This window comes from Osmia bicornis, chromosome 9 (assembly GCF_907164935.1).
Source record: "Osmia bicornis bicornis chromosome 9, iOsmBic2.1, whole genome shotgun sequence".
Taxonomy (NCBI): domain Eukaryota; kingdom Metazoa; phylum Arthropoda; class Insecta; order Hymenoptera; family Megachilidae; genus Osmia; species Osmia bicornis.
In genome coordinates, this window is record NC_060224.1 from 7,748,912 (window position 1) to 7,772,754 (window position 23,843).

At 34.1% G+C, this 23,843-nt stretch overlaps 9 protein-coding genes across 21 annotated transcripts in view; 6 read left to right on the top strand and 3 right to left on the bottom strand.

The window, feature by feature from the left end:
- Positions 1-8,305, top strand: part of LOC114875128 (epsilon-sarcoglycan) — a 26,491-nt gene extending 18,186 nt beyond the window's left edge. For all 9 annotated transcript variants that reach the window (XM_046287226.1, XM_046287231.1, XM_029185083.2 and 6 more), the window contains 2 exons: positions 944-1,032; positions 8,223-8,305. The gene's annotated coding sequence lies outside the window, so the exon portion shown is untranslated. The remainder of the gene's footprint in view (positions 1-943; positions 1,033-8,222) is intronic.
- Positions 18-3,366, bottom strand: LOC114875123 (solute carrier family 26 member 6). Of its 3 annotated transcripts, XM_029185072.2 has the most exons (11): positions 3,205-3,366; positions 2,784-2,920; positions 2,445-2,717; positions 2,054-2,229; positions 1,826-1,990; positions 1,660-1,764; positions 1,459-1,592; positions 1,230-1,392; positions 966-1,166; positions 657-905; positions 18-587 (listed from the first exon to the last, which is right to left on the bottom strand). In XM_029185072.2, exons 2-11 carry the CDS (start codon positions 2,884-2,886, stop codon positions 147-149), a joined length of 2,010 nt encoding a protein of 669 aa, XP_029040905.1. In that variant the 5' UTR covers positions 2,887-2,920; positions 3,205-3,366; the 3' UTR covers positions 18-146. The 3 variants fall into 3 exon arrangements, with proteins under 3 accessions (XP_029040905.1, XP_029040906.1, XP_029040907.1); XM_029185073.2 differs by lacking the exons at positions 2,784-2,920; positions 3,205-3,366 and having other exon boundaries at positions 2,054-2,278; positions 2,445-2,548; XM_029185074.2 differs by lacking the exons at positions 2,784-2,920; positions 3,205-3,366 and having other exon boundaries at positions 2,054-2,308; positions 2,445-2,536.
- A 157-nt stretch (positions 8,306-8,462) lies between the features above and the next one.
- LOC114875144 lies at positions 8,463-9,686 on the top strand. Its single transcript, XM_029185113.2, has 3 exons — positions 8,463-8,650; positions 8,836-9,058; positions 9,175-9,686. The coding sequence occupies exons 1-3, from the start codon at positions 8,474-8,476 to the stop codon at positions 9,213-9,215; spliced, it is 441 nt and encodes a 146-aa protein (XP_029040946.1). The 5' UTR covers positions 8,463-8,473; the 3' UTR covers positions 9,216-9,686.
- Positions 9,687-9,859: 173 nt separating this feature from the next.
- LOC114875124 (protein PTCD3 homolog, mitochondrial) lies at positions 9,860-13,262 on the top strand. 2 transcript variants are annotated; one of them, XM_029185075.2, is made up of 10 exons: positions 9,860-10,471; positions 10,603-10,705; positions 10,791-10,988; positions 11,068-11,315; positions 11,393-11,501; positions 11,577-11,913; positions 11,979-12,184; positions 12,264-12,596; positions 12,694-12,915; positions 12,985-13,262. In XM_029185075.2, exons 1-10 carry the CDS (start codon positions 10,443-10,445, stop codon positions 13,141-13,143), a joined length of 1,944 nt encoding a protein of 647 aa, XP_029040908.1. In that variant the 5' UTR covers positions 9,860-10,442; the 3' UTR covers positions 13,144-13,262. The 2 variants fall into 2 exon arrangements, with proteins under 2 accessions (XP_029040908.1, XP_029040909.1); XM_029185076.2 differs by having other exon boundaries at positions 10,606-10,705.
- A 96-nt stretch (positions 13,263-13,358) lies between these two features.
- LOC114875114 lies at positions 13,359-15,642 on the top strand. Of its 2 annotated transcripts, XR_003789204.2 has the most exons (5): positions 13,359-14,141; positions 14,228-14,558; positions 14,810-15,015; positions 15,127-15,458; positions 15,558-15,642. XR_003789204.2 is itself a non-coding variant. In XM_029185057.2 (4 exons), exons 1-4 carry the CDS (start codon positions 13,618-13,620, stop codon positions 15,347-15,349), a joined length of 1,284 nt encoding a protein of 427 aa, XP_029040890.1. In that variant the 5' UTR covers positions 13,359-13,617; the 3' UTR covers positions 15,350-15,546. The 2 variants fall into 2 exon arrangements, 1 of the variants encoding a protein (XP_029040890.1); XM_029185057.2 differs by lacking the exon at positions 15,558-15,642 and having other exon boundaries at positions 15,127-15,546.
- LOC114875111 (SWI/SNF complex subunit SMARCC2) lies at positions 15,592-19,552 on the bottom strand. The gene is made up of 6 exons (XM_029185051.2): positions 19,228-19,552; positions 18,877-18,996; positions 18,675-18,788; positions 16,659-18,603; positions 16,275-16,585; positions 15,592-16,191 (listed from the first exon to the last, which is right to left on the bottom strand). The coding sequence occupies exons 1-6, from the start codon at positions 19,342-19,344 to the stop codon at positions 15,742-15,744; spliced, it is 3,057 nt and encodes a 1,018-aa protein (XP_029040884.1). The 5' UTR covers positions 19,345-19,552; the 3' UTR covers positions 15,592-15,741.
- A 116-nt stretch (positions 19,553-19,668) lies between these two features.
- Positions 19,669-20,420, top strand: LOC114875118. The gene is made up of 2 exons (XM_029185062.2): positions 19,669-19,828; positions 19,906-20,420. The coding sequence occupies exon 2, from the start codon at positions 19,917-19,919 to the stop codon at positions 20,322-20,324; it is 408 nt and encodes a 135-aa protein (XP_029040895.1). The 5' UTR covers positions 19,669-19,828; positions 19,906-19,916; the 3' UTR covers positions 20,325-20,420.
- On the top strand, positions 20,313-22,124 carry LOC114875116 (probable methyltransferase-like protein 25). The gene is made up of 5 exons (XM_029185059.2): positions 20,313-20,967; positions 21,044-21,395; positions 21,477-21,574; positions 21,649-21,927; positions 22,037-22,124. The coding sequence occupies exons 1-4, from the start codon at positions 20,401-20,403 to the stop codon at positions 21,880-21,882; spliced, it is 1,251 nt and encodes a 416-aa protein (XP_029040892.1). The 5' UTR covers positions 20,313-20,400; the 3' UTR covers positions 21,883-21,927; positions 22,037-22,124.
- Positions 21,961-23,360, bottom strand: LOC114875117 (cell division cycle-associated protein 7-like). Its single transcript, XM_029185060.2, has 4 exons — positions 23,342-23,360; positions 23,019-23,184; positions 22,280-22,960; positions 21,961-22,203 (listed from the first exon to the last, which is right to left on the bottom strand). The coding sequence occupies exons 2-4, from the start codon at positions 23,076-23,078 to the stop codon at positions 22,045-22,047; spliced, it is 900 nt and encodes a 299-aa protein (XP_029040893.1). The 5' UTR covers positions 23,079-23,184; positions 23,342-23,360; the 3' UTR covers positions 21,961-22,044.
- Positions 23,361-23,843: the final 483 nt, after the last annotated feature.

Below are 23,843 nucleotides of genomic sequence, written 5' to 3' on the forward strand. Positions count from 1 at the left end.
GATGAATAATTTCCCAATCAAACACCATTATAATTTATTAAAAATTTAGTACAATATTTAAAAACGTCATGTAACAATATCACATTAAAAATAAGATAACATAAAAGTATGTTTACCAAAGATAAGTACATTCTAACGTTTCCTTTTCAATACCTTAAGCACATTTCCTTTCCAAAATACGTTTTAGCATCTTGTATAGTCGCGAACATCTTAAGCGTAAATTTTCCATGTAGATACAAGTCACATCTTTTAATGGTTTCAAAGATAGGACTAGTACAATTAGCAAAATAAAAATGTACGTCAATTTGTTGGAAATCTTTTATCGTCGAGTGCAAAGTGCTTACACCGCTAGAGTCGATATAACTTAACGCGCTCATATCCATTATTATACACCTTAGCTCTTGTTTATCTTCTGAATCTTGCGTATCCATATAAATCCCTTTTTCTTTTAACTTAGCCTTCTGTTCGATAACTTTTTGTGGATTTATACCGATCAACTTGTTTAATTCCGATTTAAAATAATTGCTGTTCGCGAAGTTCAAAGTTCCACAATAATGAAATATTTTTAATCCAGGAATTTCTACTGCCTAAAAAATGATCAAACTATCAAACGTAATGTTTTATACAATAAGAAATATTTATTATGTAATACGTACCGTTTTGAATCTACTCAAATCTAAATATAAATCCGTGTTTGGTATATGTCCCAATAAACAAGTATACGGTCTAAGACTTTGCAATAAAATAATTCCAAGTGACAATATTATTCCACTTAGTAAACCAATGTCAATGCTTACTATTACTACTATCAAGAACGTCACGATCCAAATGATCGCATCGTATTTACTTAATTTCCAAAATTTCACAAGTTGATTGGCTTGCTGAAACATTCCTTTTAACGCTACCTGAAAGGCGTCATTAATATGTATTTATTACTTTTTAGATTTTCCGAACGAGATACTTACAACAATAATTGATGCCAGAACACATCGTGGCAAAGGTTCGAAGAACGGAGCGATCCATAACAGAATAGTAAGTAATATTAAACAAGATACAATACTAGCTATTTGTGTTCGGCCACCGACAGTTTGTTGAATCAAAGATCTACTTAAAGATGCTGATACTGGCATGCATGAGAAACAAGATCCCACTATATTACTCAGACCCTAGAAATGCACTTTACAAATATGCGTACACTTGAAAAATAATATTTAATGTTAGTTTCTTACCATAGCAAGAAGTTCTTGATTCGAGTCAATTTTATAATTAAGTTTTTGTGCAAATATTAAGGCCATCGATATAGTTATGGTGTAAGAAACCATAGTTATAGCGATACTATCTATCGCTACCAAGGGTAACAACTCAAACGTTGGTATTTGTGGTGTTGGCAATCTGTAAATTTGTCAGTTTTAGAAATTCAGAAAATCAAAATTATTATTCATAAATGGTTGCACATACCCTGTTGGAATATCACCTACATCTTGAATACTATATTTCTCAGACAAATCAAAATATTTCGAAATTAATGTTCCACTCACAACTGCTATCAATTCAATTGGTATTGGAATACTGCACTTTTTGCTTGCCCAAGGCTAATATTAAAATAGTTGTCAGACAATCATTTATATACCTTTATAATAGAAAAATTGTAATATCTACCTTTAAAAATTCATTATTACAAACAAGAACGATAATAGTTATCAATGATACGATTACAGCAGCCAAATTTGTATTCTGTATATCCTTAAATATATCTATCAATGTCTAAAATAATTTCTTTTATTAATTCACAGTTTTGGCAAAAGTTTGGTTATTTTATACCTACAAAAATAAGTTGAAAATATCCTTTTTGTCTTGGTATTTTTAAACCTAACAAATCTTTGATTTGAGATGTTAAGACATAAACGGCTGCTCCGGTCGTGAAACTATTGACTAAAGGTTCGCTAAGTAATGTGCTTATTATACCCAAATGAAATATATACATTACGATCTAAGGAAACAGAACGTAATTATTAACTGTTATTAAATATATCAAAAATCTCCAAAATATTACCTGATATATCCCAACCATTAATGTAACTGCTGTTGCTACTTGTATGGGTGTATATAAATATTCTTCGGGATGATCGGACGTTGCATTTGTAGCATTCGGATTTATAATTTCATTGTGTGATACCGAATAAGTCGTCACTGTTTTCCCAGTCATTAAGCAAACCACGGCGAATGTTCCTGATGAGTGCCAATAATGTTTCATTGTTTTAACTTGTCTAAGAAGTTTCTATTAAAAGGATTTTTATGTGTAACTTTTCTGTAATAGAAGTAGCATTTTACAAAATATGTACACATACTGTAAAACACTAAATATGTATATGAATCATCATCAAATACTGAACATTTTTCCCTCTTATTACACTAATGAAATTTAATACAAATATTTTTCTTACCCATTGATACATGTCTAGATGTACCAAAGAAAAAATATACTAAAACAGGAAAGAATGCCATATATATACCAACTACTGGTGGTACATTTCCTAAAAGTGCATAAGCCATCCCCTGAGGAATATGCATAATGGCCACTGTTAAACCAGATATTATATCCGATATTATATTTTCTTTCCATCTATATTTTTTTAACCAACTTATTATTGGAATTGCAGACATAAAATAGGACTTCCAATTTGTTGATTTTATATTACTTATTGCATTTTGAAATACTGAAAGAAACAATTAATATCAATTATATGAAAAATATATCTATATTTAAAAAATTGTATACATACCAGGTGTTTTTGGTTTTTCATACTGATAATCTCTATTTAAGGCTTCTTGTTCATAAACAGGCCTTTCTAAACTTACTTGCAAAAATATATCTTCTTTCTCCATACCAATGTCAATTAAAAAATGTTATAACTGGAAACTGAAAATTTAAGCCATCATTTTTTATTTATGCATTTTGTAATGTTATGTAATATTCTTGAAAAAAATCAATTTAACATTTATTGCAAGATACTATTAAATATGTGTAAGTACATATTTCAGAATATATATTTATATCAATACAGAAATTGAAACTTTCTATTTTCAAAGTTTCATTGTTTCAAGTCTAATATTTTATAAAACAAAAAGAATTAACCTTACAGTATGTTTATAAATATTTTATAATTATGTTTAGTATTCAGTACATTTTGTAGTTTAACTTACTTTGTCCTTATTGTAATGATTTAGTGCTACTATTTAACTGTAAAATAATTTTCAAACTTATGTTTTGGGATGATTACAATTATTATATCACTTTATTTGGTTGTAAAATTGACATTGATTATTAGCGTCGAGGCCGAACTCCGAATTCCGCGTCGGTAAAACAGTCAACGTTTCATCGAAATTTCGGCCGAACAGAAACTGATTTAAGCGCCACCTAAGTTATCATATCCAACTAACGGCACGCTATTCTTCGTTACTTTTCGCAAAAAAAGTACTGTGCACCGATAACAAGATGTCCCATGAAAAGGCCGCAAATCTGATTGGTCAGAATGGAAGGGAGACACCTCATTTCACACGCATTTTCGGTTCTAGCTAGCTATTGACTAAAACGATCATACACTAATTCAGACCGTGTGACGAAGAAAGTCGATGAGACGTATCGAGACTGTGAGTGAGATAGTGCGAGGCGAGCATTGGCGCAGACATACAGTGTATCCGAAAAGTAGTGGCATATGCTTTAAAACAGAATAATTTTTTCGAAATTGAATTAAACCACTTGAGTTTTTTTTTTTAAGTACGAAATGATATATTAAATATATTAAATAAAGTACGAAATGATTAACGGTAGGTCAGAAAACCCGACCCTCGTAAATACAGAAATCCTACGCCTATGTAACGTGCAACGTCAAAAACCCAAACGTTGGCGTTGCGAAAGCGTCAAACGGTGGGGAACTGGCGGAGCGAACAAGGGTCCCCCCTTGCCCCTGTACCATCCCGCGGGACATCTTGTCATCGGTGGACAGTAAGTAAGTACATCTCGTGACACATGATTTGAAAATCGCTATCGTAGTCGATAGAACGTCGCGTGAAAAAGAAATTCACGCATTGGAGTTCATCGCCTCTTCCAGGCTCGAACGTCCCATTCTCCACGATACATTGTATCGTCGCCGACGGTTCGGTCGACGCACACATATTCACATATACGAGCTGGAAATGAGCGCGCGATCGAGCGCAGAAAATGAACGAACTGCGCCCTACAGAAAAACTGAGGAACTAAATTTGTGGTCTGTTTTACCTTTTTGACGTCTTTCGCGAGTAAAAATCGTAGAACACAAATTTCTTCTACCTGAAGGCTTGTAAATCATTCCTTGGGTGCTCGTTTTATTCTATCTGACCCAAAGAATGGCGCTCTGGTCTCTATTTGGACATACGATTCGCAAAAATGTTTATATTACGAATAAATTAATGCAGGTGAGTCCGATCCGCCATTTTCTTGACCGTTGACAGACATAAATTTCAATATTTTATAACTTTTTGACGATTTGGATAATATAAGGACTTGAGCGCCATTCTTTAGGGCCTCCTGAACACGTCCCTCAAATTTTTTTGCATTCTGTTTAGTAATGACGACGTAATTTGTGTTCTCGTTTCTAGGGATTTTTCTAGGGACTGTTGGCAAAATTTTAAAAAATATAGAAACTGCAAGAAGAGTGCAATGGTTCGGTTTCATTCTTTTTCCAAGTGTCGGCAAGCATGCAGAAGCTCCAATTTTGAATTGTGAATCACAAAAGTATATAATTTACTTCGAATCGAAAAAACTTTAGCACTCTACGTTATTATTATTATTATTATTATTGGGTGATTAGTGTTTAATTAAGTGGTTTAATTTAGTGTTTAATTTAATAATTAATTTAATGGTTAAACTATTCCTCCTACGAACTAAATACAATGTCTACCGTTGAAAGAAAGAAATATAAACAACTGACTGTAACTCAGCGTATGAACATTGCCGAGAAACTGTTGAATGGTGTCCTGCCAAAACACTTGGCACGTGAATTTGGTGTTTGTCTCCGCACAGTGTATCAAATACAAAAAAGTGCGGTACAATTACGACAACAGGCTGAAATGCAACACCCCCCGACTGCAAATCGAAAAAAATTAAGGGAACCCGTACTGTCCGAATTGGACAGCAAATTATATTTGTGGTTTATAGAACAAACAACAAATGGTAACATTTTAACCGATAAGATACTGCAGAATAAAGCGACGGAATTAAATAAAAATTGTGGCGGCTCGTCAAATTATGTTTGCAGTCGGGGATGGATATGGCGTTTCAAAAAACGCCATGACATAAGCTTTCTCCAAATAGCCGGTGAAAGTAGAGAGGCGGATTATGAAGCAGCTGAAAACGTTACTTCCACGTTTTCAAAATACTTAGAAGTAAAGAAAGAGGAAGAGGTAAAGGAAGAGGAAGAAGTACAGGTAAAGGAAGAGGAAGCAGAGGTAGAAATGAATATTGAACCTAAGAAAGAAGAAGAAGAAGAAGAAGAAGGTGGTTCTTCAACCCATCTTCAATTTAAAGAACACGAAATTGCGAACGCTATAGACGTTATCGTTGCATGGTCAAAACAATATGATATTTCGATCCAAAAACATGCAAAAGCTTTAAAAGATCACTTTCAAGAGCACGGAGAGTGAAAACAAAATGTACGCGTCAAAAAAAAATATATATATATAAAACTATTTAAGAATATTTAAATTTGTATAACATAACGATTTTATACAATTTTCTTTAAATTAACCACCAACAAAATTAATCCGATTTACGTCGTGTTTGGACTCATTTTAATTGGAAGGATCTCAATAATTCAATGGTATAATTTTCATAAAAATAAGATGAAAATTACTGATAGTCAAATTCTCGTTATTGCATGTTCACTTTGAAGTGCCGTGCCTCGACCGCCGCTGCTAGACGTAGTATGTTTATCTCGCTTCCTCCCATCGTATCTACTCTCTTAGGCCGCGTTCAGACTATGAAACTTTGGCGTCAAACTTTCCGTGAAACTTCGGGTCCGAATTTTTGTGTTTCTGGCCGTGCCTGTACCAGGTATGCCGCCCGAAAAAGGAAATAGTTTTCTCTTGTAGAAATACCAACTTCCGTATTTTTTAATAGATCTTTGCGGAAGCGGCGTCAATCGATTCTTTATGTTTTTGCAATCAAAATGAAACCAAACGCGACATAAGTTGGACAATAATTAACCAAGTTACGTGAAAAATCTAAATGCATAGTTAAAAGCCAACTTCGTTAAAAGTAGTCCGGTTTACGTGATACGAGGTATCATTTTAATCGGGAGAACACCAGCAATCCATTGGTACCACTTTCATACCGATGCGATGAAAAATAAAGAATTTGATGTTTTAAAAAATTAATGCGGTCGGTCGGTTCGACCTTAGGCTGCCGAGTGCCTACCTGGGGCCTGCACTCGGTATGTCGTGCGAAAAAGAAAATGGTTGTTTTCTCTTGTCGCCTAGCATTTACCAGCAGCACAGAAAATTGCAAAGGAAAGGAAGGTGGGTTCTGCTGGTTAAATTCTCATAGGGCCCGCCCATTTTTAAATACAACGCTGTTCCAGTGAAACATAGAGTAAATAGATAAACCATTTTCTTTTTTGCACGACATACCGAGTGCAGGCCCCAGGTAAGCGCTCGGCAGCTTAAGGTCGAACCGACCGACCGCATTAATTTTTTAAAACATCAAATTCTTTATTTTTCATCGCATCGGTATGAAAGTGGTACCAATGGATTGCTGGTGTTCTCCCGATTAAAATGATACCTCGTATCACGTAAACCGGACTACTTTTAACGAAATTGGCTTTTAACTATGCATTCAGATTTTTCACGTAACTTGGTTAATTATTGTCCAACTTATGTTGCGTTTGGTTTCATTTTGATCGCAAAAACATAAAGAATCGATTGACGTCGCTTCCGTAAAGATCTGATAAAAAATACGGAAGTTGGTATTTCTACAAGAGAAAACTATTTCCTTTTTCGGGCGGCATACCTGGTACAGGCACGGCCAGAAACACAAAAATTTGGACCCGAAGTTTCACGGAAAGTTTCATGCCAAAGTTTCATAGTCTGAACGCGGCCTTACTCTGTCAAGTTCTGCTCCAGTCAATTCTCGGAATACAAACGCTACCCTACTCGCGAGAATTTCACTGCTGACTCCCGAACGTAGCGAAATTCAATAGAGCATTAGGCCGCGTTCTGACTATGCAATAAAGTTGTACAACTTTCCGTGCAATTGAGGGTCCGAATTTTTGTGCTTCTGGCCGTGCCTGAACCAGGTATGCCGTCCTACAAAAGGTTTTCTACAAGAGAAAACCATTTTCTTTTTCAGACGACATACCTGGTACAGGCACGGCCAGAAACAAAGAAATTCGGACCCTCAATTGCACGGAAAGTTGTAAATTTTATTGCATAGTCTGAACGCGGCCTTACTGTAGTTGTTCTCCTGTTTAGAAACGTGGGTCGAGCGAGAGTTAAGGTTCTGTTCACAACTGCATATACCAGATCCCAAACAATGTCTATTCAAACTGAATTACAAGCGAATGTTATTGATGTAATAAGTTAGGGGTAAACTTTACCTCAGGGGCCCAAAAATGATGGCCTTTTTTTTTATCTTCTTGAAGTATTTAACGAGTAGAATCTAAAAATCCTAGTTTTAAGGCGCGAAATCCATCGGTTCAGAAGTTATACGTGTGTAAAAGTGAGCGTTTTTAACGTATTTGACAGGTTATTCCCCGCATCCAATCCTTTGTCGACCGCCAGTTGGACTCTACTCGTTGGGTGTGAGTACCATCAGTTCCTATCAAATCCGAGGGAATATTGTTTATAAAAAAAAAACTAACCTTAGGTATACCGGGTTTAGGCCGCTACTTATGTACATAATTCTGTTTTACCGACGGCGACTCCACTCATTGGACGACATCAGGCTACAAGTCAATATGGCGTCGAAGTAACGTGTAAAATACGCTAAAAACGCTCAGTTTTACACACGCATAACTTCTGAACCGATGAATTCCGCGCCTTAAAACTAAGATTTTTAGATTCTACTCGTTAAATACTTCAAAAAGATAAACAAAAGGCCATAATTTTTGGGCCCCTGAAGAAAAGTTTAACCAATTATTTAAATAATATATAATACGCATTTTTAATGGCTTTTATTCATTTCTTAGAATTTCTTTTTATACTTGGCGGAGCACTACCACTTCCACTCGCTTCAGGGTAGACCAAAAGCAGGGGGAGGGATTTCCTCCGGACAGAGATGGGCTCGGCCACCATTGGACGAGGGATGATCCTAAGGGAGGATCCATGATCCAGCGAAGAGGGGATTCCAGCCGACATAGAACGAGAATCTTCACCGCCAAGAGCAGTTCGATTCAAAGTCTGAATAAAGCAGTTCCAAGTTCCAAATCTTAAAAAAAAAATGACTAGTAAAAAGCATTATACCGAAGTGGATAAAAAAACATTTTTGGGAATATTAAAAAAATTCTCGCACATTATAGAAAACAAAAAGAGCGATAGCTCTACATTGAAAAATAAAGAAGATGCATGGAAGGAAATCACGGAGCAATATAACATATCCACTGTGATTTCATCTAAGGTTTGTAGTATAAAGAATATTATTATGTGAAACTGGGAATGCTTATCACTATTTGGAATTTGGAGTTTGTATATTATAACCGAGCCCGTGCGCTCGTATTGGTCAGCGTTTTTCCTTAATAATTCAAAAACGAAACGACTTACACTCATTCTGGGACACCCTGTAATATAAATTTTATTTTTCAGAGGAATGTTACCCAACTTAAAAAGATGTGGAGCAATATGAAATACCCTCGACAGAGCGCTATTATGAAGAATGAGGAGGAATTATTTAATTTGAGACTACGGCATGAGGAACTAAAAAACAAATTAGAAATAGAATTTCTAAGAGCCAAATATGCTTTAGAACTCCGTGCTGCAGCCGCAGCAGCAGAAAAAGCGGAATTACAATTAAAACAACAACAGGAAGGTAATAAACATTAATGTTCTTGAATAACAAAAAATATTTTGTAGGTATAAAAAGTTATCTTTTCAATAATTTATTCATATAAAATTTTCTAATTTTTTAATACGTTCTGATTTCAGTTTCCTTTCCTCATAATCCATCTTTGGAGCGGCAGGAATGATTGGCCTTCGTTGCTGCGGTGTACCATCCACGATCTCATCAATTTCATCCATTTTGCATTCTGGGGAATGATTATTAATGATCTTCTTCATGACTCTTATCATTAATTGCAGTCGTAATATAATTAATTTCCTCAGTGGTGTTTATACTCGGATGATTGTCATCATCCACTTCGATCATATGGTCAAAGATATATTCGTCATGGAATGTGGCATCTCGTTTGTTCGCCAAATCTTCCTCTGCAAAATTAGATGAGAAAACACTCGGCGCAGTTTTCATTAACGTTGGTAACGTGGTAAATCAATACCTCTGTTTCCCTGTCTAAGATTATTGAATAACCAGCAATTTTCAATGTGATTGTCTGGATCCCTTGTAAATTTTATATGCAGGAAACTGTTGGTTGTGGAACATTCATAGTATTTCCCAGAATAAGTTACAATTACAATAAATGGTATTTATTTTTCTCTATTTATTTTAGTTGTAGTGATACTGATTTATTAATATGACTTACTTGAAAACTTGCAGTAGCATAATATCGCAAACAAATTAACAGTTGTATCACAGGAGTAATAGACAAACCACGATTATTATATTTCTGCAGTCCTTCTTGAATTTTCGGCAATATTACATTCAAAATCGATTCTTTGCTAAACCGATAACGTCTCCTAAATTCTTCATCATCATAACAATCAAACTGGTCACTTGCGTCTCGAATATATTTGTATTCATAGATGTTCATACAAATTATTATCAATGCCCTCGATATCATCAATATTCTCAATATCCGCAAAGTCAAACTCCATTTCGTACTTTCTTTTTCAACAATTCACTACAATTAATCAAGCTAAATCCTTCAACACTGTTCAACACTGCACAATAACACCTTCGTATATTGTTAATTCAGAAACATAACCTCAATTAAGCGAAATAAGAACTCGTTTTCTACAAGTAAGGCGAACTTATTCAACTATGAATTCATAAGAACTTATGATTTTCTTAAGAATCAACTGTAAATCTACAGCAATAAGCAATAATTTTCATAAGCTGATGCTTAAGGCGTTACTTATTCGGCGACTGTGAATCTGACGGATACAATAAGTTGTGACTGTGAATACGGGCCCTAGAAGCGAAGTGCATTGGGTTGTATCTAGTTCTAACCTCTATGATTGCGTTTCTTATAATATTTGATTAATTTTATATTATAAGTGAAACTTTAAAAGTTTTTATAATGAATCACTTCAAATATATATCATCTAGGTTAGTAGTATATATTTCTCGTTAAAATATATTAATTTGTTCAATTTTTAAAGTTGTGACAAAAATCATAATGTACTCATTTTTTGTTTATATAAAAATGTTATTACATATTAATGAAGTTAATTAATTAGCAGAGGTTCATGGTGTCAGTTAAAAAGATTGCAATCTTCGTCATCAAATTCTACAATCCAAATACCACCTAGAATAGAACGTAAACCTACAGATATTTTAAATGTAAATATATTGTACAGTTTCTTATTGTATCCAATTTTTCGTTAATTTGTTTGTATAATTATATATGATGTTCTGCATATTAAAGGCTCTTGAAAGTACAATACCAAAGGATCAAATGACAACTGGCTATGTGTATCATGATGATCCTTTCTTACTTCCAACAAAAAAACAAAATCATCGTACATATGCATTGTCGTATGAATCAGGCAAAAAAGCAGCTATGTGGGTTCATAAAGCACATGGGAATCTATTTCCCCGAAATCTCTCAGAACCATTGGTTAAAGTAAAGTTTAATCATACCTATATATATACATATCATAAGATCTAACAAAAGTAACTTTATTTTTTATTGTATTTCCCAGGCATTTAAACCACCAATAAAATATACTCGTAAAGATCAAGTATCAGAAGAAATACTATTACAAGCCATGTCAGAATATAGATTATCAGATGCTATTGATATTTATGAGTTATTAGAAACCAATGTTTCCAATAAAACAAAACAAGCACTTTTAGAATTGTTGTGCTTTTACAATTATGGAAATGCTTCACCAAATAATACATTGCCTATTGAACAATGGTATTCTAAACCTGCAGTATTTATATGGAAGTAAGTAATGAAGTAATAGTTAAAGATAAATGTACTATACAGTATGTTTCATTATGTCTAATAGCTTTATATTTCAGACATAATAAACAGGTTGATGACTTATATAAATTTTTAATAGAACAAGATCCTGAAACAGCAGCTTTAGCTCACAATGCTATGTTATGTGGTTTAGCAAAGTGCTTAAGAGTATGATGAATTAAATTTCTTTATAAAGACCTATATAATTTAATAATATAATATATTATGGATTTACATTTTTAGATTGATGAAAGTTGGATGCTGTTTGAGAAATGTGAAAACGAAAATATTCCATTAACTGTTACTACTTACAATTACATTATGAAGATAATGATAAACATTGATAATAAAAAAAATGAAGAAAAAGTAGCAAACGTTTATAAATTACTTAAATCAATGGCCAAAAAAGGAATTAGACCAAATGTTAGGACGTTGAATGCTGCTCTTAAACTGATTTCTTCATCACCATCACTGGCAGCTGACAATTTTATGAAACATTTATGTAAAGAATTTAAACAGTTAAATATAAAATTTTCGTTAGCTTCGTATCGTCATATTATAAAGATACTTGTAGAAAAAGGTAATTATGCTTCCCTCATATTATTTGTGTAGTAATTTTTTATACAGAATTATATGTTCCTTCAGGTGATTCTACATATAATGATTTTATGCATCTCCTACATACAGTATCAAAGGAAAATTTCACAATTCAAGATCCGATGGATGTTACATTCTTTAGTGTTGCTATGGAGTATGCTCTTAAATGTTACAATGATAGAAAAGCTGGTGACATGATACACAAAATTCTTCTTACTGGGGATAATTATAAATTTATTTCAGATAATGATGGAGTATGTTTTTATTTCAATATTATAGAATATATCTTATTAGTGCAAAATACTGTTAAATAACATATTTTATACACAATAGGATAATCTATATTACAATTCATACATAAGATTACTATTAAGGACAAGCACGATAGACGAATTCTTCAAATTTTATGAAGAGTTTGTTCCAAATGAACATATTCCAAGCGTGCGGTTATACACTGAAATTGTAAACGAGCTAAAATTTCACGAACAGAAAGCTGTAGCAAAATACGTAGCAAGGATATGGTCAGATATAACTCTATTTGGTTATATGAACCTTTCATTGAAGTTAGATGTCATATCGTTGATGGAAATAGCTTGCTTACCAGCTGAGTCACCTTTGAGAACAGTCTTTGTAGATGCAGCTTGGACTTGTTGGAATGACATTAAGGTTGGATGTTTATTTATCTGCTATATTTACGTGGTATATTAACAAAAATAAAAAAATAAAAGGCAATAATATAAACATAAAAAACATCTTATTATAGATGGAAATCCAAAATAAATTACAAACGTATACTCCGGTTCAAACTGCGATGACGGGTTCCATCGTAATGATGTTACTATGCGGTAATCGCATAAATGAAAGTATGGACGTTTTATTGTACACCATTGAACAACCACATTTGTTTGTACCAACAATGACCAAAGAACAATTGACTAAACTATTTGAAAGCTATATTTCGAAGAACTGTGTTACAGGAACTTTAGTGCGTATTCATTTATTGTTTTTTTTTAAATCTAAAATAAAACATGTATGTTTTACATTTTTTTTACAGCTTGTTCTCCAATACGCTACAAATTTTGGATTTCCACAAGCCACTGAGATGGCTAGGAAGTTGTATGATCACCCACAACTTACAGATATTGACCGTAATAAATTGATCAATTTAGTAGGGGAGGAAGTGTTGGACACTTTAGATAAATCGAAGTCATAATTAATTATGAATCAATACGATGAAAAAATATTTATAACATTACATATTCTGTATTATTTGTACAATTTGAAAAAAGAACACCATATTGAATCATTAAAAATATACAGAACTTGAGATCATTTCTTCGTTTAAATTTGCGTTATATGCGCAAAATTTTCAATCAGTTTGTCATTCATAGAATAGAAATTACATACGTGATTGGTATGTATTAATGTCCTTGCCCCTCTAGCTAGGGTACGTATGATTAATAAATTAAGTTGTATGGCAGTGGGAGGTACTGTTCTCTCATCACTCAAATACTTATTTCCTGCATTGCATAGCTTAACATCGTAACTCACCCATTCGCTTTAAAGGTTCAAGTGCTGCGATACTATCGATTCAGGAAATTTACGGGGCTACACAAATTACACGATCACACTATTTAAACAGGTTTTTTGAAGATATTCGGTGGAAACTTTCATTCTTACCAGCAGGATGGTGGACGAAAAAGAAGACGTGCGTCTTACCTTGGAATCTGTTCGCGAACTGATAACAAAAGATGAACCAGACGTAGAAATTACAAGTTTAGAAGAGGAACCTGGCTCAGGAAGGGGTGACAATTACACATCTGTGCTGTATCGTGTTCGAGCTAAAGGACGTAAACGGATAACAAACGATAAATGGAGTAATTATGAACTTGCGATTATTTACAAAGTTTTACCCCGATCGAGAGAACACCGCGAGGCTTTTAAAAGCGAGTTACTATTTCGAAACGAAGTAGCATTTTACACGTATGTGTGGCCAGCTTTGAACAAATTACAAGCAAATAGTAAACAAGTTTTTAGCGGAGTTGCTAAAATATATGCGGCACAGATTGATCTTATTGCTATGGAAGATTTACGAGAAAGAGATTTTAAAATGGCAGATAGAAGGAAAGGGTTACAACTTGATGATTTAAAACGAGTGTTGAAAACTTTAGCGGGTTTCCATGCGCTTAGTTTGACTCTTAGAGAGACAAGGCAAGTCGAATAATATTTTCTTTATTATTACGAGCTAAGTTCATATTTCTATATCTGATTGTACATGTATTACGTATATTACAAAGGCCGGAGGAATTTACAAAATTGTCGAATCCAAACGAAGGTCAAGGCGTAAAAGAGGCTCTTTTCCGACCAGAAAATGAAGATTGGTACCGTCAATATTATCAAGTTGCTGCTAAGAATGCTATTAGAATGGTGTCCGATAGTCTTCCTAGTCACATGGAGCACAGAAGGGTTGAAATAATGGAGAAATTGCAAGCGTTTCTTGACGACCAAGTATTTTTTCGCACTATGTGCGAATTAGTAGCTACGCAAGGCCCTCTTACCGTGTTCTGTCATGGTGATTGCTGGACTAATAATATTTTATTTAAAGATAATACTAGTCCAAACGAAGAAGTAAGTATTATATACTAGTTTCTCAAATCATTTAAGCAAAATTTAGTATTCACTTGAATGACAGTATCAAAACTTTTACGCTGCGTTGCATAGGAATCAAGGACGAATAGTGAGTTTAAAAACATTCTTGTTTTAGTTCAATTTTATTATGTTAATTTGTAAGACATTCCTCTTAACGATTTCTTCCCTTTTCGTCGAATGCAAACGAATAGTCTAAACAAAAATGAACTAACATTCTCGTGTCTTTGCAGGTCGTCTATTTAGTCGATTTTCAACTAGCTCGAGTTGGTTCACTTGCCCTTGATCTTGCAAACTTACTGTACTGTTGCACAACTGGGGAAATTAGACGAGTTCATATGATCCAACTTCTCCAACACTATCATTTTCATTTAATGTCCTCGTTACATACGCTAAATCCAAAACAACCACCAAAAGATCCTTCTGTGATGTGGGAATTGTAAGTATCAAACTACGAATCTTGCTTGCGAGAAATAAATGTCTTAAACAATAGTTCTTGAAACATTACTATTTTTGTTTATTTAAATTTGACATTGTTAACCATGTATAGATTAGACGAGGAAATGCGACGTTGTGGACGATTTGGTATTGGTCTTGCATTGGATATGTTACCAATTAGTACCTGTGAAAGCGAAGACGCTCCAGATTTATACGAAAAGTCGGGAACAAACGAAATAAAACAAAATATGCGTGCACCACCACGCGGAGGAACGGAATGTGCACGACTCATGACTGATTTAGTTATAGAACTTGTGAATAATCATGCTTTATAGCTTGGATATTAATCTTTATAAATAATTCAAGTATTTTTCTTACGATATAACGAAACAAGTCTGGGAAAATACCGTGTAATCTTATACAAAGGAGTATACACATTTAAAGGTTCGTATAAGTATCATTACAAATTGAAATTTGTACTATGATGTAATTGCAATGTTAAACAAAAGAAAAATATATATATTAAAAATGATCATTTTTCAGTTAAACTAAACATGAACGAATAAAACCATTAACACAAGAAAATATTATTCTATATTGCAGAAATAATATATTCAGTATTAAAAATTTATATCTCTACATTCTTCGTGTTTCTGAATAAAATGATAACACCATACAATTCTTTCGCGATCAATAACTATGTTTTATAAATAACTCACAAATGAAATTATGCCTGTTGTGGGGGCGTGTGTGCAGGTGGTTGTTGAGCTGCCGCTTGCGGGCTAGGTGGTTGTTGTTGCTGTTGTTGTTGCGCAGCAGGTTGCCAGGCAGGATGTTGATTTTGTTGTTGTTGTTGTTGTTCCTGAGCTAAACGCTGATGCGCTTGCTGTCTAGCTCTAAATTCAGCGGCTTTCAACTGTTCCAAATGAAACTGTTGCCTTTCGGTGATAAGCTGTTGCCGCTGATATTCAAGTCCCTCCCGTTCTCGTTCCATTGTAGTTTCCAATTCTTCGAAGTGACGTAACTTAATTTCCAATTTTTTCATTTGTGTTTCAACGAGCAGCGCTACTAGAGATTTAATTTTACGTTCTTCCACGGCCGCCAAATGTTTTGCCTTAACAGCGGCCGCTGCTAACGCGGCGGCAGCTGCTGACTGAAGTTGAGCGTCTCGTACAACCTTTTAACGCAATTAAATGAGAAAATGTAATAGAATATTACAAGGATTTGTAACATTAATAACAACACGAAAGAACAATTTACCTTGTCTTTCTTTTCTTTCGCTTCCATCGCTTCAGCATCCATAGTAGATTTCGTATCTTCTTCTGTCTCTTTAAGTTCTTCTTCCTTCTTCGGTATTTCTAATTGATTTTGATCAACTTCGGCTTCTTTAGGTTTCTCCTGTTCCTCTTTCTTAGATTCTATCGAAGCCGGAGTCGCCGAATGCGGAGAAGTAGCCACGGTCGTTGGTACGCTTCCAGTTGTCGAAGGTGCTGTTGCATCATCTGGTGGTTCGGGTGGTCCAGTCCCAGCTATGCCTGACTGTGCTAATCCCGCAGCCGGATCAAACTTGCCTAAACATAAGAAACGATTATAAAACAGAATCATTTAAGGTACATATAATAGAAAAAGAAGACGATTAATTACCATCAGAATTCGCGCTAGCTTGAACATTTCTTAAATGTTGATCTAACAAAGCGGCTGGTACTTGATCCTTAATGGCTGCAAATTCTTCCATAGCAGCTTTAGCTGCACTCGCTGCAACTCTAGGATCAACAACCGAAGCTAAGAATGCAACAGTACTCATGACTGGGTTGCCAGCTTTGGAGAAAGGTACCGGTTGATAAGCCAATGGGCCTAAACCTTCTGGTCCACCTTCTTCCAAATATGGATCTTCTATAGGTAGTCGTAAGAAATGCAAAATACATTCATCTTGCGTTCTAGAACCAACGTGTTCGCAAACTTTATTCCAATCATCTTTGTGTAATTCCAACCCCTCTAATAACAAAAGTGTTTCTTGTTCCGTCCAGTCACGAGTAGCTCCAGCTGCTTGTTTATTCTTTAGAACCGCTGGTTTCCTCGAATACTGATCAATTTTCAATCCAAAGTTTGTCATCGCACCGGCCGAAACCTTTTCTTCCGTTCCAATTACATTCGATTTCTTTTCTAAATCCAACAACGTTTTTGCGGCTGATGGTTGAGGTGTTTTTGGAGGGTTGGGATTAACGGGTGCTAAGCCAGAAGGCGTATCCGATAATACATGAAAGTGCGATGTTGGCGGAGGTCCCATGGGTGTTGGTCTTGACTCTGCATCTACTTGATAATTGATAAGTCCCCATTGTTCTAGAAATGCATGTACACGCATGATTGCGCATACATCACCTGCCAAATTGCGTCTACAGGCTGTTGATGTAATGTATTCCGTGGGATTTAATCTGTAGGTATCGATCATAAAATTCCTATACGCCAGATAAATTTCTGGCGTTTTAGATTTATTTTTACCATTAAAGAATTCAGATAAAGCTCTCTTTTCGATAGTATGGATCGAATTATAATCAAACCAAGCCGAATAACTTGGAACGACGATATGATGTGTTTGTTCTGTAACGTTGTCTTCCGGTTCGTCTCCTTTATTACCTTCTCCTCTTTCCTTACTTGTATCTCGTTCTTCTCTATCTTGAGTGCTTTGTGAACTTCCCTTATCACCTTCCATCGGTTCGTCTAAGTCCGCCATGTTACCGGATTTAAGTGGTTGAAGTTCGTTATCTTGTTTTTTACTTCCCGTTGTCGTTAACGTAGTACCGCTTGTTGGAACGTTACCTTGACCTGTAACGGGTGGATTCGTAGGTGTAGCCACTACTTCCACGATCCGAGGTTCCGCCGGTGGATCTTCCATTCCTTGAGTGAGATCGTCCTCCTCTTCTCCGCCGCGTGATTTTTTTGGCGCCGCAAGCGACGACGAGGACGAGGCACTCTGAACACCCGATGGTGCTCTTCCACTTTTACGTTTTGCTAGTTTAGGAGGCGGACTGGGAGATCGTTTTCTTTTAGGTTTCTTTGCGGAAGGTGGAGGATGAGATGGTTGAGCCATTAAATCCTCCACCGATAGCCTGTATTTATGTATTTTCTTCTGACCATTTTCATCCATTTCATAATCTTCTTCGTTCATCCACTCGTTATACTGATCTAAATCTAACGCCCACGTCGCGGATACTTTATATACCGATTTCATGTTTGTACTTGTAAGCGTTCCTTCAGGAAAATCCCACGGAAGATCTAAAGCAGTCCAAGAATCGTAACTATCTGGAAAATAGTACCAATGAAGTAGAACGGATCTCTCGCGCCTCATACAAGGCCGCGCATATTCCTCCTCTAATGGATCTACCGGAGGGTAAATTATGTGCGTAGCATCTGTTTCATTTTCGGCAATAGTGCCTTGATGTCGTCGAACCGCTTCCTTTACTTTTGCAGCTGTTGACTTGTCTACATCAGGTCTTACGTATACAATTGGTATAAGCATGCACCTGTTTTGCACTAGGGCTCTTTCAGCTGCCATCAACATTTCCACTGTCCTATCCATACGAGATCCTGACTAGAAGCAAAAGTGTTTTATATATTATGTTAACATCGTTCTCTTAATGTAATGTAAACGTCAATATTTACCTTTCCAACAGGAAAATCAAATCTACGCCATCCTTGTTCTTGTTTAAAACGATATGCTGTAGCAAGAATATGACATAAGCCACCTCCTGGTTTAAAATCTAAGAAACATTTCATCTAAAAATACCATGAATTATTTTATACTTTTAAAATAATATTACATCTTTAAAGTAATATTTAATACTACTGATACATAAATACATACAGGAAGCCTTGTCATCGGTGGTTTTGAAACATTTTTTCCTAAATTATCTTCTTGAAATTGTAACAATTGGACTATCAGAGTAGCTAAACTTTTATTAGTAGGAGGATCCGTTTGTACATACTGGAAAATATTAAAAAATATATAGACAGGATATAGAGAAGAAGTTGCAAATGTCTGCATGCATGTACGGTTTATTAATATTTATATCACTTCAGAATATAAAAGCAAGAACGATTATGAAGTTTTACAAGACCTAGTAAAATGATTCAGTGTCAAAACATACTAATATAGCGTATATGTAAATTGTTGACTAGTTGATCACAAACTTAGACGCCGGGCTTTTAGACGTACCTTCTTGCAGTTTTTCAGGAGCCACTGTTTGACTCCATCGAGTTGTGTGAGAATTTCTTGCGATTCAAAAAATTTTGTGTTCGGTCCACCATCCTTTTTAGGTCCTAAAGCAAGCATCTTTTATAAAATATTAAAAAGTTGTAAGATACACTACAGAAAGAACGCCGCGTTTATTGCAAACATGACACGCCTCTGAAGTTGGTTAGAATTACATTATTCCTATGAATACAGTATCTTGAAGCAAGTTCACAAAATTTTTTTGTGAATTAATCAGGATATTTTTCATCAAACATAGCAGTAACTCTTTCTTATTAAAAATATAAGAAAATATTGCTCTGTTTTATGTACATTTATAACCTTAACTGATAATACATAACTGAACGAAGAGAATAGTGACTTTAATAATTGGCAAACCTGTTCGCCATGGGATTTGTTATTGCTTTGTAACTCAACTATTGTAAACTAGTCTTTGCATTAGTTTGAATTTTAAATTGTATACTTATTGTAAAAGTATTTAAACCATTTGATATATAAATATTTTAATAGAATAAACGAAGATTATTGATATATAGTTACAGTATTAATTTAAAACATGTGATAGGTAAGTTTTATACAAGCAGTTGTTAAAAGAATTGTATTGGTTATTTTTATTCTTTATTTATGCTAATATATTTTCAGGATTGATAAGTATGTCCGACAAAGAAGAACAAGTAGATGTGAATGAAGAGTTTACAAACTTATTATTTGCTGAAGAAAATGCTCAACATATAGGTTATACAGAAGGTTATGAAATTGGCAAGAAACAATTAACAGATGGGTTTCATCTTGGATATCATAGAGCTAGTTTATTAGCTGCACAATTGGGATATTACAGTGGTATCTTGGAACAATACTTGAACACTAATAAATGTAACTCAGAGAAAAGTGTTCAAATTGCACAGGAACTCTTACAAGATATTTATAATTTTCCTAAATTTAATGACAAGGCTACAGATATATCAAAAACTGTTGATAATATTAAATTTAAGTATGCCAAGTTTTGTTCATTAGCAAAAATATGTTCATTATATCCAGAAGGAGATAAGCTTGATTTTTAGTAAAATAAAAATCGCATATTTAAACAAATAGAAAATTAAAAAATGTGTCAAATGAAGTATCATACTTACTCTAACTATGTATGATAAACATTTTGATGAAGTTATATGTTTTATAAATACTTACGAGAAGTTGATAAATTGTCATATAGTTGATTTTATTACTGAAAATTTATGGGAGACATGTTTGCCAGACCCATTAAGGTCAGAATTAGAAAAAAATGAAATAAATTGTGATTATTGGACAGAAAATGACAATTATCCTATATTAAATAATTTTATAAAATTGACAAGGTCTCTTTCTTTGCAATCATGTTCCATAGAAATAGATTCAAAGGAATTTACACATGTGTTACCAGATGTTGGTAATTGGAAGAAATTTAAATGCAAAAGTGCAAAAATGGATTTTATGAATGCTAAGAAATTACATGAAGTTGAATCCCTTGGAAATATTATTGGAACAATTGCAGCATCAACTGATAATCTGGTAATAGATGCTGGTGCTGGTAAAGCATATTTGTCAACATTTTTAGCAGAGAATCATAAAATTCCAGTTCTTGCAATAGATTCTTCACAATCATGTAGCAATGGAGCAATTTGTAAACAGAAACAATTAAAGAAGAAAATGACATGCTCTCAAAATTTGGTACCAACAGTAGTTTCACATATGTTAAACAAAATTTTATACTACAGTAATACAGATAAGTCATGTTCTGTTTCAGGTACAGTATGTAGTAGAAGAAATAAATGAGAAAACTAACTATATTAACATGATTAAGCAACGTTTTTGTGATTGGAATATAAATAGGAATCTCATATTAACTGGTTTACATACATGTGGTTCTCTAACTCATTCAGCTATTAAAACATTTTTGGTTACTGAAGATATTAGAATTTTGTGCATTGTGCCTTGTTGTTATCACTTGACAAATGAAACGTTTAGCAGAAGGATCAGTTTTTCTAAGAATGCTAGAATGTTAGCTCAACAATGCATTGAAAGAAGCAGAAAAAATAAAATTATGCCATCATCATTATTCTATAGAGCAATTTTACAAGTGATCCTTCGTTCTATGGGTACACTGTTCTTCTTAATTAATATAATTTCATTATTTGTCATAGTATGTACTATTTTCTTTTCTTTATTTTTGCTAATAGGCATCTACGATGCCAGAGTAGGTCGTGGAGGGCCTTTAAATGATTTCATAAGTTACGCGCGATGGGCATTCTCACGAATTGGAGTAAAACCAGAAAAAGTATAACAAAAAAATCGACGAGTATAAATATTTCTATCGATATTCTTTTTTTTAACAAACCTTTATTTCCTCAGATACTGTCAGAGGAGGAGTTGATAAATGTATACCAACTCTATATGCCTCTTATGAAAAAATTTTATGTATTTCAAATGTTAAGAGTACATATTGGTCTTGTATTAGAAGCAGCTATTATGCTTGATAGAATGATATTTTTACAAGAGAGCAATGGGTGCTCCAAACTTGCAATATTGCGTTTATTCGATCCTGTGTTATCACCAAGACATTATGGTATTATTGCAATCAAATAGGAACGAAAAAGAAAACTCAGGATAGGAAAACTGACTAAATATGAAGTAAGATTTATGTATGAAAAGAAATGTTACATGCAATATGAAAATGTTAATTTATTTATTAAAAAAACCTTCAGTATAAAAATATTTCGTTATTAAGTGTATTTTGCAGTAATGAAGTTACGTATCGTCGTCTTCGGTGCATTGAAGGTAATCCATAACGGACGAGTATCCTTCCTCTTGCGCTACAGGAGCTAAAATTCCTGTAGGGCGTAAACCGCTTCTCGTTCGGCATATACTGCAGTTACATAAACCACGGCAAGGTGGGCAAGCCCAATCCTATAAATTTTAAACAATAAAAGAAATAAATATGGAAGAGCTATAAAAAGTATTAATATAAGAGTCAAAGGCATACAGGATCTTTTAATGCTTCCATAGCACTTTCACCGTATCTTCCTCTTAAACAAGGTCCACAAAATTGTCCTCTAATTCCAACACATTCTCCAGAGCGACATACTGTTTTTGTATCCAAGGTTTTTTGTCTGCACTGATGGCAACTGGTTCCATTAATTTTACAATACTGCTTTAAAGAGCTTTTTTCTGCTATATTTTCTAGCATCTCCTCTGTTATCTCATCAACTGATGGTATGGTATCTGGATCGTATGGGGTCTTATGTACTTTATAAACCATTTTTTTTGCTATATATTCTTCAAAACTATCATCACTATGTTCCTCTTGCTCTTCATCTACATCGCAGACTCCCATTTTCATTAAATCAATTGTTCGTTGAAAAGGTTTTGCCCAAGGAAATAGGACTTGCAATTTAGGTTTATTACTTTTAGGTTCAATTAAATCTTCGTCCAACTCATCTTGTAAATTATTTGAGTTATCATTACTTTTATTCCTGGAACTACTTCTAGTGTTATATTTTTTCCGAAATTTAATTTTTGCGCTGTTAAAATTAACAGAACGGGAAGTAGTTCTGCGTCTTTTTCTTGGTGGTTCATTCTCCGAATTATCTGTATCTTTATATTCCTTTACCAGTTCTTCTATCTCATTTTTTTGTTGCTTTAAATCTTTGAAAAACTCTGCAAACTGTAAGTTTAAATGTACAGAAACACATTCGTTAAAGGTTAAAATGAAAAATACTTACAATAGCATTCTTTTCAGCGATATTTCTTTTCCGAATTTCATCATAATCGTCTTCACTCATATTAAAAGTTTATTTCTATTTCAGGTTTCGTATACAAAGTATAAAAATCACAGCATTTAAGAAACAAGTAACGAATGTTTGAACCGCATAGGAGCGTACCTAGCAACTAGTATACATAAAATCATGGTGAGTTGAATAGTCAGTTTGGCGGGTAAAACTGACACAAAGATCTCTAGTTTGTGTGTATGTACATACATACACATTTCTATACTTATAAAGGGAACCTGGCTGGTATACATATATTTACTTTTAAAAGAAATTACCTGCGTAAGTTTTTATATTTTATAAATATGGGATAAATCCAGGTCGGCCCTGAGATTTCGCGAGCTCCGAAAAAGGGCCCCTTCACATATATGACAAATAAAATTTATAAAATTAACATTAAAACTTGTGTAACTAATTTTGATTTGCATTTACATCGATTAATATTCAAGTAAAATATAGACGCAAAATCTAAAATGGTGATCAATAATATTTACCGGTCTTATGGGGGTCCTGGACCTTGGGGAGGCCCTAGGCGGCCGCCAGGCAGGGCCGGCCCTGGATAAATCATATCTGTAAAACCGTAACAGATTTAATTTTAAAATAATGATGCTGAGTGTATTCAATTTATCATAGCTCATGATACATTTTTGTAATGTTTCAGTAATGTTCATGTACAATGGACTCTTATTGTCTCTTTTAAAGATAATAGAAATGCCTTATGTACATTGATACTTTAAATAATGAGAATGTGACGTGTTTCATATTGGTAAATCCAGCGGA